This window comes from Martes martes, assembly GCF_963455335.1.
Source record: "Martes martes genome assembly, chromosome: 3".
Lineage (NCBI taxonomy): Eukaryota > Metazoa > Chordata > Mammalia > Carnivora > Mustelidae > Martes > Martes martes.
This window is the reverse complement of record NC_137890.1, coordinates 70,400,190-70,415,760: the sequence shown is the minus strand read 5'-3', so window position 1 is coordinate 70,415,760 and position 15,571 is coordinate 70,400,190. Positions and strand designations below refer to the sequence as shown.

Below are 15,571 nucleotides of genomic sequence, written 5' to 3'. Positions count from 1 at the left end.
CTATTGTTTTTACCCTTATCCTCCAACACACTACTACAATATATTTAATAAGTGGTTTTGAATAATATTTAAGGTTAAAGTTTTAATTTATATTTTGTTGGGTTTACTTTGGGAGGTAGTTTCTGCTGCCACTGCTGTTTGTATGTCTGCTTTGCCTTAAGCTAACTTCTCATAATCTTTCCTAATTTAAATCAGGCCCAGCAAACTTGAATTATTAAAAGTAGATGCCCCACATGTCTTGAGGAAATATCAGTTATCTGTTACCAAGGAAGACAAGGGTAGCTTATGATTCATGAATCCCAGTCACACTCCCTAGCTGGTGATGCATAACCTCATTTGGTTTTGTCAGTCAGCTGGAGTATTCCAAGAGCTCACAGAGTTTAGGAATCTGGGCTCAGGAAATGTGCTGTCTTTTGAATTTAGCACAAGCTGTGTGCTCCTGAGCAAGTTACCATAAATGCTTTCTCATTTGTAAAATGGGAATGCTGGTATCATTAGGTTAAGGATTAAATTTAACTAGTCTTTCCTTTTAATATGGTACATGCTAGCCTCAGGAATTGCAACCATGTACAGAAATGCATGCAGGATATCTACTAAGGTATTTTAAAACAATGAAAAAATAACCTCAAGTCTGTTAATAGGAGGATGAGTAAACAAATCATGGCATTGTTTAGAAAAGATTTTATTTATTTAACAGAGAGGGACACAGCGAGAGAAGGAACACAAGCAGGGGGAGTGGGAAAGAGAGAAGCAGGCTTCCTGCCAAGCAGGGAGCCCTATCTGGGGCACGAACCCAGGACCCTGGAATCATGACCTGAGCCGAAGGCAGAAGCTTAATGACTGAGCCACTCAGGTGCCCCAAATTATGGCATTTTTAATCAAGTCCTTAAAAATAGATCAATGTATCTGAACATGAGAGCTATCTGTGAACTAGGTATCCAATTTCTTGACCTAAGACCAAGCACATACATAGTAGGCACTCTGTAAACACTCTTACTCAATAGCTATTGGAAGCAGAAAGCTATGATGTAATCCCTTCTATCAACTAATGAAATTAGTTTCTCTCCAGAACACCTCAAAGTTACCCTGAGCTTTGTCATTTCATTCTATAGAAGTCAGGGCTAGTGGATATTTCCCAAATTCTTCAAACCCTCCTCTCTTCCAGACCAGGAAAAAAAAAAAAAAAAGAAAGAGAGTTTTATTTTCTGTTTGCTTTCTGAATTACATCTGCCTTTTATATTTATTTTATGATTTAATTTTTATTCTGAATGATCACAGCTATCTTTATCTTTTATCCTTCCACTGCCTCCATTGAATAATTTAACACTGAAAAGTATAAAATTTTGTTTCTAAGCCCATTTTAACCATCTAAATACAGACGTTTTGTTTGTACCCCTTCACTCATTTGAGATCTCATTTTTCGCTTCTCTGGGTTTCTTTCATTTTCTGTCTCTGTGTTGTTATTTCCTTCAATGCTGTGCTCCATAAAGTCCATAGTTCAGTCCTAAGCAGCTAATTGAATGTGCCAATGATATAGTCCAGTGCACGGCCCTGCCTAGGAGGAAGGTTTTGTCTTCCCTTTTCCTGCCTTTAAAGACCCAGTGATCTAGCAATATTTGCCAGTGTCCTTTTCTTTTTCTTCAAGATTTTCTTTAAATTCCAGTTAGTGTTCTTTTACATGAAAATGCATAGGTGCTGGGGCACCTGGGTGGCTCAGTGGGTTGAAGCCTCTGCCTTCGGCTCAGGTCATGATCTCGGGGTCCTGGGATCGAGCCCCGCATCAGGCTTTCTGCGCAGCAGGGAGCCTGCTTCCCTTCCTCTCTCTCTCTGCCTGCCTCTGCCTACTTGTGATCGCTGTCAAATAAATAAATAAATAAAATCTTTAAAAAAAAAAATGCATAGGTGTTAAATCTCCATGTTAGAGACAGCAGCATAAGATATATCTGCCTCTGTGCAGCTCCCAGAGTGTCCTTTTTACTTTCCCAGTCCATTCCAGATACTGCAGCTTGTTAGAACTCCAAGTTAGACCAGCCATGAAAGTACTGTTGTGGGCTGTCCGGGAAGCTGATAGCACCATGGATAAGTTCATTCTTTGGAGTCAGACTTATCCAGGATGTAGTCTAGGCATCACTGGTCAAACACTTTGTCAAGTACTTAATGTACATGAACTTGGTCGAGTACTTAATGTCTCTAAGCCTCTAGGCTTGCCGGGAAGACAAAGTAACAAATCTAGGTAAAGGCCTTGGCAGAGTAACCAGCACAGAGTAGGCAGGTCATAACAAATGTTATCCATCGTTCATTATCCTCACCGCAGCATGTACGCGGGCTTTCCCTCACTTCTCATCTGACAAATCAACCTCATGCTTTTTTGTTCATTTAATAACAAAAGTTCTACAAATATCCAATCAGGAAATGGGCAGAAGACATGAACAGACATTTCTGCAAAGAAGACATCCAGATGGCCAACAGACACATGAAAAGTGCTCCACATCACTTGGCATCAGGGAAATACAAATCAAAACCACAATGAGATACCACCTCACACCAGTCAGAATGGCTAAAATTAACAGGTCAGGAAATGACAGATGCTGGCGAGGATGCAGAGAGAGGGGAACCCTCCTACACTGTTCGTGGGAATGCAAGCTGGTGCAACCACTCTGGAAAACAGCATGGAGGTTCCTCAAAAAGTTGAAAATAGAGCTACCTATGACCCAGCAATCGCACTACTGGGTATTTACCCTAAAGATACAAACGTAGTGATCCGAAGGGGCATGTGCACCCGAGTGTTTATAGCAGCAATGTCACAATAGCCAGACTATGGAAAGAACCTAGATGTCCATCAACAGATGGATGGATAAAGAAGATGTGGTATATATATACAATGGAGTACTATGCAGCCATCAAAAGAAATGAAGTCTTGCCATTTGCAATGATGTGGATGAAACTAGAGGGTATTGTGCTGAGTGAAATAAGTCAAACAGAGAAAGACAATTATGATATCTCTGATATGAGGAATTTGAGAGGCAGGGTGGTGGTTGTGGGGGATAGGAAAGGAAAAAATGAAACAAGATGGGATCTAGAGAAGACAAACCATAAGAGGCTCTTAATCTCAGGAAACAAACTGAAGGTTGCTGGGGGTTGGGTGGGGTAGGGATAGGGTGGCTGGGTTATGGACATTGGGGGGGGTATGTGCTATGGTGAGTGCTGTGAAGTGTGTAAGCCTGATGATTCACAGACCTGTACCCCTGGGGCAAATAATACATTGTATGTTAATAAAAAAAATAAATAAAAGTTCTAGGGACACCTTGGTAGCTCAGTTGATTAAGCATCTGCCTTAGGCTCAGGTCATGAGCCCAGGGTCCTCAGTAGGAAGCCTGCTTCTCCTTCTGCCTGCTGCTTCCCCTGCTGGTGCTCTCTCTCTCTTTGACAAATAAATAAATAAAAACTTTAAAAAATAATAATTTTTTTAAAAAAGTTCTAGAAAAATAATCATTTTGGAATGCAAATTAGTAAAGCCATTTTGAATGGCAATATGGCATTATCTACCAAAACTTTAAATGTTGCCCTTTGACCCTACATGACCTCTTCTAAAAATCTGTTCTAAAGAAAGAACATTTGGTGTTATAACAGTGAAAAGCATTGTAACTATGAAAATAACCTTTAAATGTCTGCTAATGCAGGTCAAAGGCTGGGCTTCTCAGGAAACAGACTCAGGGTGGAGATTTGAGTGCAGGATGTTAATTAGGGAATGCCCTTGGGGTCAACATCTAGGGGGAAGTAAAGGAAGCAGGACTGAGCAGAGGAAAAGAGACCTCCACCAGTCCCACAGGCACTGCTGCTAGTTATGGGCATGACCTTGACCTAGGTAAATTTCTTTGGCCGAAGGCAATTCCCAGAGAGGGATTCAGCCAGAGATCTCAGCCTCCAACACTAGTTGGAGGATTGAGTGCCTCAGTCCTGAAAGGGAGATCCAGGTAGCACACCATAGCATCTGCTACAAGGTTGGTTATTTATGGTATGACCATATTGTGAAATACTGTGCAGCTGTTAAGAAGAGTGGGGAAAGCCTCATTCACTGAAAAGGTTCATCTCCAAACAATACACATGGGTATAATCACATTTATGTTGATAATCCTGTGTGATGGGGAAGAGTACTTATTTATATACACACTTAAAAAAGGGTGGTTACCTCTAACAGTTGGGGGAGAGAAAGGAAGTGAGCATTTCCACATTTTATTCTATGCACTTACCTACACCCAGCACCAACTCACCAGCTGTGTGAGTGAGCCATTTTCAGAATACTCTGGCCTTATGTGCTGCTTGAATCTTTTTTTGAAAGTTGTTATGTTACTAATAAGATAAAAAATTAAATTTGATTAATATCAAAAATAAGTGAAAACCATCCTTTCTCACGTATTTAACTAGTGCTCACTATGATCTCTTGTTAAACTTACTGGAAGGTGGGCATATATTCGTAATAGTATGATGCCTTTTTTGAGGGGTGATTGTTCAAAAACAGAACTTTTTAGGCAATTATAATTATATTATAGAATCAAAAAAAGAACCCACAAGAAAACAATCACTTTTTTTTTTTCACCTCCAAGCCATCTTCTGCTTTCTTAAGTTTACCTCAAGATAAATGTCACTCATTCACTACCTATGGACCATTTCCTAATTGTTTATTTCACCAAGAGTTTTCTATTTATGACCTCTTTTCCACTGGAAAAAAAAGTACAGATTTTTTTTTAACATCATCTTTAAAGAGTATTATGTAGCAAGAAAAGAAAATGTATTTAAGTTCCATGTTCCATTTGATTATACTGCTCTTTGCCACATCACCTTCTGCCTGGGTTCCTACTCCCCACCTCCAGTTTCCATCCCATGCGTGCAATCAATTACCAGATCCTGCCCATTTTCTCTCCTTAGTGTTTTTCAGATCTTGTCTTCTCCTTTCTGTCTCTACCATTCTTGCCCTAATTCAAACCCTCATTGGTTCCCCTTTGGAGTATTGCAACAGTTCCCAATATTGACCCCCTTACAAACCCTTTCTCTGCAGAGCACTCAAGAGTGCTTCGTCAAAAGTGATGTCATTGCCTCACTTCCCTACTGCAAATCCTGTAGGATCTCCTTAACTTTTAGGTTGAAGTCCATCCGCTGGTTATCTTCGGAAACCTAGTCCCATCTTCTGTTCCTCTACTAATTCTTTTACTCGGTCTGCTACACAGAGACTCTTTCAGAAGGGATCTTGCTGCTTCCTTCTTGTCATCTTTCAAAATGCAGTTGTCTCTGCTTGGAACACTCCCCCATGTTACCCTTTCCATGGCCTGACTAATGTCTCCTGGCTCCGCAAATATCAGTTTACTTGTTTCCCCCTGGAAAAGGCTTCTGTTACCCCAAGTCTGGCGTAGGTGTCCCTCATCGGGATTCTGTAGCATGCTGTGCCTACTCTCATCATGAAAGATCATATAGATTATCTCCCTAACTATATAGTAAGTCTCCCTTAGAGGAAGGGACCAGCCTTACTAACTGAGTATCATGAGTACTGTGCAAATGTTCCTGGTATATGTATGGTGATTCCTATGTTTAGATGGATAGAATGAAAATATTAAATCTGTGAGTTACTGAGAAATATAAACATATCATCTTCTGTTCTTTCTATTTTTATTTGGTTTTCATTAAAATCTATTTACATTAGATAGATATTTGTGTGTTCAATTATCCCAGTGCAACAATATTCAATTTCAAACAAAAATAGAGCTATCTCTCTTTTCCTAATAAACAGCAAAAGAATGGGGGGGAGGGGAATGGCCAAGTGGGCAAATGGGCATGAAAATGTCATTAGTAATTTTGAGAGGTAATGATTTATCAAGATGACTAACCAGGCTATCTTACAAACTGTGCTGTTTGGTTTTTTTGTTTTTGTTTTTTTGTTTTTGTTTTCTGTTTTAGGAACTATCCCTTCGACATAGTGACATTGTTAAACCTTGTTCTATTCAAGGCCTCTGACACCAACAGAGAGATCTATGAAATCTCCATGCAGCTCATGCAGGCACGTATCATCTACTTACACAGAAACTTCAGAGAGAGGGTGGTTACTGTGTATCGCTGGTGGGGATATAGAGGAGTGAGAAGACCATTACGTAACCTTCTCTAAACGCGGGAACTAACTGATGCTTTACCTTTAATACTGTATTAAAATATGCACTTATTACTTTTGTTACTATGAAACTTGATGCAACATAAATCCTCCTGAGACTGCCAGCCAATGTTTTTTCATACCATTTCTCACTTTCCTACCTCTCTATAGATCCTTGAAGCCAAGCTTTTCGTGTACTCAAAGAAAGTAGCTGAACAGAGACCTGGCAGTATTCTCTATGGAACACATGGCCCATTGCCACCCCTGTACAGCGTGTCACTAGCGCTCCTGTCATGTGAACTGGCCAGGATGTACCCTGAGCTCACGCTTCCACTCTTCTCAGGTACCGCACAAGGACACGTGTGATCATTTCTGCACAAAGTTATCTCCCCTTTACTTTATTTTATTCTTTATAAGAGAACAAATCTACATTTTTATTTATTTACTTTTCATCAAGTTTAAATCCCTGAGGGGTACATTGTCACATGAATTCTGTGTCCAACAGCCTTACCAGGAAGGTTGCTTCGGAATTTGGCCCGAACTGTGCAGCTGTTTCCATGAGGCAGAGTTACCTTTCCCCAGATTACTCTGGTTTTATTGGGTTTACCACTAGGATTCGCTGTGTTGTTCCTTGCTTTGTACACATAAGAGTATCTCCTGTCTAGAGAGAATTCAGTTTCATCTCAAGCATAAACATCCTCAACTGGGAGAAGAGCTGTGTGTTCCTTCTGGTTCCAGAGACCCCTATTATAGCCAGCAAAAATGGAAAATGGCCTTGGACCACAGGTTTCCAGAGAACATTTGTTATTTTAGGAGTCCTGTTATCAGCAGGCTTCCACAGCCTTCAAAATGGTGGAAAGAGCGGGGCGCCTGGGTGGCTCAGTGGGTTAAAGCCTCTGCCTTCAGCTCAGGTCATGATCCCAGGGTCCTGGGATCGAGCCCCACATCGGGCTCTCTGCTCAGCAGGGAGCCTGCTTCCTCCCCTCTCTGCCTGCTTCTCTGTCTCCTTGTGATCTCTGTCTGTCAAATAAATAAATAAAATCTTTAAAATAATGGTGGAAAGAGAACAGGGAGGCTGGAATCTTCCTTTTTCAAGTCTAGTATCATTTTGGAGTCAAATTATTGATGTTAAATTCGTAGATCACAATTGTTTTGGACTAACTCCACTTACATATAAAAGTCAATTCTGGAATACATTTAAGTATTTAAAAACGTGTTTATCTAAAATAGCATAGGTTTATCTAATATAAATAGGACAAATGCAGAGATGCTCAGATTTAGTCATAAACCTTCTAAATAACTTACATGTGTAAAATTTCCCAAATAAGTTAAATATGCGTGGCATAATTTCTAATACATATGAATTGCTGCAAGTTGGTCTTTGTGGTGTTAGGGATGGTGTTTTATACCTTGTTTGTTGCTACATACATAGGTTGTTGAGAGTTTAGATTTTTAGCACATCTTTACAAGTAGTCTTTGTGAGTAATTTTTGTAAAAAACTCACTTTAAGGAATTACATTTGTTAATTTAACTTCCTGCCTAAGGAGCACTATGCTAAGGGGCTGATTTTGGTCTCTGTTGGTCCTCTTTTTCCATCTATGCTACCAGGGCCTCCATCTAGATCCTCATCCATCCCCCGACCCCATCTGTGCCCAACATCCCCTGCTTACAGTCCTCAACCCTGCAATCCACCCACTACTCAAAACCAAATATGCACAGCACTTCTCCACTAAAACTTCTCTGCTCAGCTGTCCTAAAAATAACTGCTGATAAGTTTCCATCCATTGAGTGCTCTATATTAGGCACTTTATGTATACTTCATTTATCATTTCATTTCTGCAAACCCACAAGCAGTGGTTAGAAATGAGGCTTCGGGTTTGACAGCCTGGGTTCATCCCTGGCCCCGCCATTTGCTGGCTGTTTGACCTGGGCAAGTCATGAAACCTCTAAATTCCATGTCCTTATTGGCAGTAGTAACTACTTCAGAGGGTGCAAGGATTAAAACAAGCTGATAAACCCCAGCAGTTCACCTAGTGCTGGCTTGGAATGACCACCACCACCACCACCATCGCCACCACCATAATCACCCTTCCTATTTTACAGAGATGCTAAGGCTTAGAGACATTAAATAATAGGAACTCTTTCACCAATAATAAAAAAAAAAAAACCTCCCCTTCTTCCAAACTTGCTTTCCACCTTTTCATCCAAGAACCTTCTATTCCCATCTCACTTGATCTTTTACATGCCAGGCCCTTTTGTCCGTCCTTGCTTCTGTGTGTGCTCTTCCCTTTCCAGAAATGGCCCTTCTCTCCTCCCTAATTCCAGTCTTCCTGAAGACCTAACTGAAAATCTGGGGTGCCTGGGTGGCTCAGTCATTTAAGTATGCAGCTCTTGGTTTCTGCTCAGGTCATGATCTCAGGGTCATGAGATAAAGCCCTGAGTCAGGCTCTGTGCTCAGAGGGGAGTCTGCTTAAGATTCTCTCTCTCCCTCTCCCCCATCAAATAAATAAATTAATTGGGAAAAAAAAGACAATACCAAGGGTGCCTGGGTGGCTCAATTGGAAGGACATGCGACTCTTGATCTTCAAGTCAAGCCCCACGTTGGTTGTAGAGATTACTCAAATAAATAAACTTTTAAAAAAGTGGGAAGGCACCTGGGTGGCTCAGTCAGTTAAGCATCCAACTCTTGGTTTTGGCTCAGGTCATGATCTTAAGGTTGTAAGCTCAAGTCGCATGTCATATTCTGTGCTCGGCCCAGAGTCTGCTTGAGTTTCTCTCTCTCCTTCCCCCTTTGCCCTCCCACCTCTCTAAAATAAATAAATATATCTTAAAAAAAAAAAAAACCTAATTAAAAATCTTCTTCTGCTGTGAAAACCTTTCCATCTATCTGCAACAGAATTAGTCATATCCTTGTCCCATGCCTGAAACAGTGGGGGGATTCCAGAAAAGACTTCCTGATAAACTAGTTCTCTTCTTGGGAAACTAAAATGTAATTCTGTTCACATCAACCAAGATTTGAGAGCCACCTCTATGCCAAGCACTGTGCTTAGGTTATAGGAACACAGATGTGAATAAAACAGTCTCTCTTACATCAATGGGTCATAATCTGGGAATAAGGAAAGATATGCAGTCATATGGTTATGATACAGAGAAGCAGGTGCAATTTTTTTAAAAAGGTGCATTCTGTGTATGAGATAGAAGACAACAATTATTGGGCCAAGAATATCAGGCAAGACCTCCTAGAAGTTGGTGTCTGAGCTGCAGTTAGAAAGAGGAATAGACATTTGCAAAGCAGACAACTAGCTGATATTAGAGTTGGTAAGTAGATAGGTATTACAGACCAAGGAAATAGCACATGGGTTGAATTAGAGGAAGAAAACATGCTGCGTTCCAGAGATGATGTAGTATTCGGTTTGGCTACTACAACATGCAGGAATGGGAGAAAGCTAGAGATGGTCATGGGCAGACAGAGAGGCAGAAGTCAAGTCTTGGAAGGCTTTGTATTGTACCATAAGCAGCTTGTGGGACAGTGACTGCTAGGTGCTCCTTGAAACCCCTCAGAGCCCTGGGAACAGGGAGGGCCTCCACCAAGCTGCTTGGGTTCTGAAAGCCACTGGCCAGTTTAAAATAAGAGAGGGGGACAAGAGCAAAATGCATTTTAGAAAGACTAACTGTGTCTGAAGGATGGATAAAAGAGTATCCAGTCTAAAGAGAGAGGATCAGTTGAGGAACAATGACAGTGGTCCACAGAGGAAATTATGAAGGCCTGAACTAAGACAGCCCCATGAGAATAGAAAGGGGAGACCAGAGCCAAGCGCTCCCAGGCAGGGTATACAGAAGGAAGTCCCTGGTACGATATCTGGGAGGTAGGGAGTGATAACCCCACCTCCAGAGCCAGTCCAGGGAGAAGGGGAGACTAAGGACAAAGCAGAGATCATGAACGCTGCTTGGGATATTGAGGGTAGGTGTCTGTCAGACATCCCTGTGTGGAGACAGACTAGTGTCAAGGGAAGGCCAGAGGTAGGACTCGTGGAAGAATAGAAGATAGAACCAAGGCAACCGATGAGATCATGAGTGGAGTGAGCACAGAGGGAAAGAAAGCATTCAGACCCCTGGCTTTTGAGGACCGTGCCCAGGAAGAGTGAGGGAACAGACAGGGATGGAGACCCATTCAGAGAGGAAAGAGAACGCCTAGAAGGTGGGCATCGTGGAAACCTAGAGAAGAAAGGATATTGGTGGAGTGAGTGAGCAGTCTACAGCCTTGAATGGGTCAGAGAGATCCCAGGAGATAAGATCTAAACATTACCATCTGGACCTCACAATTCACAATCACTGTTAACTGTCAGTAGTTTCTGCAGAGAAAGAGCAGCAGAAGCCACATCTCAGTGGCGTTGCTGAGAAAGCAGGAAAAAGAGAAGAGGGAGTGACAGTGGGATTTGCAGAGTCTGAGGGTGAATGGGATTTGAGCTTATTTTTTGCCCGAGAGGGAACAGCTGGTAATGGGCCGGACAAATCCAGGAAGAGGAGGTAAATGGTATAGCAAGTTTAAGAAAAACAGAAGCTCGTACAATGAATGACAGGTTCAATCTAAGTTTTTCTTCAAGAATTGACTGTAGGACTATTTTGATTTATGAAGAATAACTTTTTAAAAATAACATGGAAAAAGGACATTATAGAGATTTTCTAGCTCTTGTTTTCCCTGCTTCTACTATTAAAAACACTGTGGTGAGATTTTTATTGCCTATACTGTCAGATGAGTTAATTCCTTGGATGTTGCCAAATGGGTTGCACAGGTCATTCCCAGAGGAGCCAGAAACTGTACTGAGCAGCCCACCGACATCATCTCACTTTCCTCCTTTCCCTTCTAAAAGACCTCTACAGTCCTGGCCCTCATTTGGGTGCCTCCCCCCTACACACATCAGTTGGACCTTGGGCCTGACAGACAAGATGTAATAAACATCATAGATAGGGAAATCATGTGATCTGTTAGAAGGTAATCATTGCCTCAAAAACACTAGAGGTTTTTATGCCACTGTTAAAAAATGTATTTTTAATAACGCTTGTCCCTCCAATTGGAAGGATTTATTCCCCTCCAAATTCCCTATCCTTTTCTAGCAGAGTTAAAATAGTTCTTTTGCTATCACATGCCCTGAATCTGTGTAAGCAGAAGGCTTTTCCCTCACTGAACCCCTATAGCACTCTGTTTGTTCCTCTCCATGTCCTTTGTCACTTGCTACCTCGCCCCAGAGTTACCTCTCAACATATTTTGCCTCAGACTCTCCTCCTCAGAGACATGAACTGAACCGTGAGTCCTTGCTGGCTCCATAGTGCCCAGTACAGTGGCTTGCCCCTAGAAAAGTCCCCATGTATTGAATAAATACATGTTCTGGGATCTGAAGGATCTGGATATATGTCGTAAAAGTTCGTGATATCAGTCATCACATCCATAAAGTTTAGAAATTAAGTCAGTTTTGACACTTTGAGCTACATGGAACATGAAAGCTTAACCCTGATTATTGTGGTCCAGAATTAAATAGATTGATAGTCTTCAACATTTTAAAAGAAAAATGGTAATTGTAATTTTAGGAAAAGGGCCAAATCAATTAAAGCTACTGTTTCGGGGATCTAGTGGATTATGTTGGTGTAATTCCTGGCATCTGTGTTGTTCTATTGTTTAGCGGCCAAGAGCTCTCCGAATGAGATTACACGCCACACTGGGTAATAACAAGGGCATCAGACCGTGCTTTCGGAGTTCCCTTAGAACAAAACCGTTTCTTCTCTTAATGTTAGAAATAAAAGATTACAGGCAGCTTGCCGCCTGTAGGTAATGCTGTGCTTTTATTTTTGAGGAAAGCTTATTCAGATCACAACATTAAATGCTGCTGGCCGTGAAACAAGGCATAAATGCTATCACAGAAAATCACGGTGAAATCACTGGGCTGGATGTCCAGTTTTACCCTCCTGATTCATGTATTTCATAAAATGATGTGCAGCACGGAGCCTGCACCTGCCACATAGCTGGCAGTTTTCAAGTCCATCCCATGAGCGTGAGTCCACACACTGGAGGTTCACTTCTCAGTTTCACAGCAAAGAACTCATGGAGGACACTTGGTAAACTATCGGAAGAGTGGAAAGATAATGGTCCTTGTCATAACAGTCCCAACCACTGCTTATTAAGAGCCTCCTGGATGCCCAGCGCTGTGCTCAGCATGTAATATACCTGATGATCCTCTCTCCTGATCCTCACAGTGGCCCAAGGTGGTCCCATTCTACAGATGAGGAAACTGAGGAACAGAGAGGTTAAATAACTAACACAGAATTTCCTGCAGGGAGTGTGTGGAGGAGCTGGGATCTAATCACATGTCCTTCTGATTCTGAGCCCCGTGTTTTGTCCACCCTGATGCCCCTCTTCCATGGTAGTGAATTAGAATTCACAAAGCCTCGCACCTCACTCCACCCTGACCAAGTCCGTGCTTTTCCCGCTGTGCTCTCTGACGACACTCCGCAGAGCACCAGATGTAGCTGGAAGATTCCGAGGCCTTGGGGAGCTGCTGTATATGAAAATGCTTTTTTGTACACTGACGTCGCTGTTTGATCTGGCAGTTGGTGTAAATAGCTTCGTTTTATTTGACAAGCTAACGCACGGCTCTGTGTCCCTGCCCTTCTCTTTAGAGGTCAGCCAGCGGTTCCCCACGACACACCCAAATGGGCGTCAGATCATGCTCACCTACCTGCTTCCTTGGCTGCACAACATCGAGCTGGTGGACAGCAGGCTCCTGCTCCCAGGCTCAAGCCCCAGCAGCCCAGACGATGATGTCAAGGACCGGGAAGGGGAAGTGACTGCTTCCCATGGCCTGAGAGGGAGTGGCTGGGGCTCCCCAGAAGCTACATCACTGGTCCTGAATAACCTCATGTACATGACGGCCAAGGTAAACTCCGAGGATCCGTGCCTCAGGAACACGGCTCTGCCGTCCAGGAAACCCCTGGGTTACTCAAACCCTGTGCTGCCCAGTCAGGGCAAGTGGCACTTACCATTAAGAATCTCATGAGCAGGTCCTGGACCGTGGTGTGGGTTGCACAGCGATGTGAATGTACTTTGTGTTGCTGAACCGTATGCTTAAAAAGGGCAAATTTTATGTTATGTGCATTTTATCACAATTTTTAAAAGTAATAATAAAAATAATAACACGAACATATTAAAAATCATGACAATAAGTATGTACATGAGTGATGGATGCGTGATAAGTTGCTGAAAAATGGCATCTCCCTGAGGAGTGGCCACGTCTCCCCCTTCTTAGAATTTCGAGATGGCCATGACCCTTACGACAACTTTTAACCAAACATTTTGCATCCTGCCGTTTTTCCCACATGTCTCCTGGGCCGGTTTTTCTCTGGTGTGTTACAGTACGGAGATGAAGTTCCTGGGCCAGAAATGGAAAATGCTTGGAATGCTTTAGCCAACAATGAGAAATGGAGCAACAACCTGAGGGTCACCTTGCAGTTCCTGATCAGCCTGTGTGGGGTTAGCAGTGACACGCTTCTTTTGCCCTATGTAAGTGCCCCTCAGACCGTCAGGAGTCCATGCTCCTTTCGGTTTTATCTGCAGCTGCGGGTGAGAATGTGCTTTTGGCTTTAAGTAAAATGGAGATACTGAGTTTTGTCAGTCATGCTACTCTCCCAGGAGCTCATCTGCATATCACTGAAAGTGTCCTTCCCCCTGAGAAGCAGGCTACAATGTCCTAGGGACACCTGTCATCCTCTTTCTAAGCCTTTGGACACAGAAACTTGTGAATTAAGGGGTGGATATTTTCCTAACAGTTACTAAAAGTTGCCTTCTATAAACAGTAGACTGAATATGTAGGAGAAACTCAGTAACACATTAATTATGACTAATAAAAATGTTCGGTATTTCCATTTTGATGCTCTTAAAATGGAATAAAAAGGGAGAGTATCTAGGTGTTTCTCTTCAAATGTAGGTGTTAGGAGAGATAAACAGAGAGAAATCTTCCTGAGATACGTGATATTTAGTGTTTGTATTTAAAGGTGATCTGATCAATAAAACAATAGCATTTTTGAAACCCTAACTCACATGTGCAACTGATAAAGCATTGAACATTACATCAAAAACTAATGATGTACTATGTGTTGGCTAATTGAATTTAAATTAAAAAAATTTTAAAAAATAAAATAAATTAGAACCTAACTCAGTTGGCATTTGTGTGCTATTGGTTCTTGTGAGAGATTTTCTGCCTGCATGCTCTTTTGAACCACCTAAGCCCTACTGTGGCTTCCAGGCCTCAGGTTGGACTGTGAGGACCACAATAATGCAGAGCTTTAATCCAGACTTATTTTTAAAATTTAAAACCCTACAGGCAGCTAAAATGCAATGGTTTTCATGGGAGTAGAGAATACCAGAGGACTGGATTCCTTATTTAAACAAAAATAACTAGCAGTGTTCCCCCATGGTTTGTATGAATAAACTACTTTGTAGATAAGGCCTTAGCTAGCAAGTTTTCAGCTGAGAGAGAATTCATGTGCCCTAAAGGTAACTTTTGTAAACGTGGCCATTAGGGAAGGTAAGGCCTTTAATGTGTGCTCCTGTCAGACAAGCATGTGAAGAGAAGTGAATTTTAATCCAGACACTGGAGACCATGGAGCCAGGCTATCAGGATGGGGAGGACGTGTTCGTGGAGAGGAACTGGTTACGTTCAGCACGCTTGTGGGCGAAGCTCTGGAAGATATCCCTCGTGTTCTGTTTCTTCTCAGATTAAAAAGGTGGCAATCTACTTGTGCCGCAACAACACCATTCAGACCATGGAAGAGCTTCTCTTTGAGCTGCAGCAGACGGAGCCGGTGAATCCCATCGTCCAGCACTGTGACAACCCGCCCTTCTACCGCTTTACAGCCAGCAGCAAGGCCTCCGCGGCGGCCTCTGGTAGGGGAAGGGCAGCGGGGTGGCCATCTTGTCTTGGATCTCTGGGGTTTTCTGTATGGAGAGCACTGAAGGGATGGGAGTGTATGTGTGTGTTACTTTTTCTTATTCCTGTGTAAACTTTCATTTAAGAGATGGCTTCAGGGGCACCTGGGTGGCTCGATTGGTTAAGCGTCTGCCTCCAGCTGAGGTCATCATCCCAGAGTCTCAGGATGGAGTCCTCATTCAGGCTTCCTGAATGAGGGAGTGTGCTTCTCCTTCTCCCTCTGCCTTCCCCCTGCTCATGCCTGCACGTGTGTGCTCTCTCTCTCTCTCTCTTTGTCTCTCACTCTCTCTCTCTCTCTCTCTCAATTAAATAAATAAAATCTTAAAATAAAAAAAAAAAAAGATGGTTTCAGAATAGCTGAGACTTGTTAAGGGCCTTACCGGTTTAATGAAATTATTTTGTAAGGGTGACCAGCAGTAAGTGACCCAGGATTGGTAAGCCATGGAGCTTTGTACTT

General features: G+C 42.3%; 1 protein-coding gene and 1 pseudogene across 2 annotated transcripts in view; one reads left to right on the top strand and one right to left on the bottom strand.

Moving 5' to 3' along the window:
- FRY (FRY microtubule binding protein) overlaps window positions 1-15,571 on the top strand; it is a 260,339-nt gene that overhangs the window by 161,027 nt on the left and 83,741 nt on the right. Inside the window, exons 30-34 of the mRNA XM_080799698.1 lie at window positions 5,950-6,049; window positions 6,308-6,479; window positions 12,809-13,065; window positions 13,542-13,688; window positions 14,903-15,071. Coding sequence (XP_080655824.1) covers window positions 5,950-6,049; window positions 6,308-6,479; window positions 12,809-13,065; window positions 13,542-13,688; window positions 14,903-15,071 — 845 coding nt within the window. The remainder of the gene's footprint in view (window positions 1-5,949; window positions 6,050-6,307; window positions 6,480-12,808; window positions 13,066-13,541; window positions 13,689-14,902; window positions 15,072-15,571) is intronic.
- LOC308339809 (large ribosomal subunit protein eL33-like) lies at window positions 6,595-11,462 on the bottom strand (annotated as a pseudogene). The gene is made up of 3 exons: window positions 11,390-11,462; window positions 9,227-9,242; window positions 6,595-6,954 (listed from the first exon to the last, which is right to left on the bottom strand). The product of its transcript is annotated as a large ribosomal subunit protein eL33-like (transcript).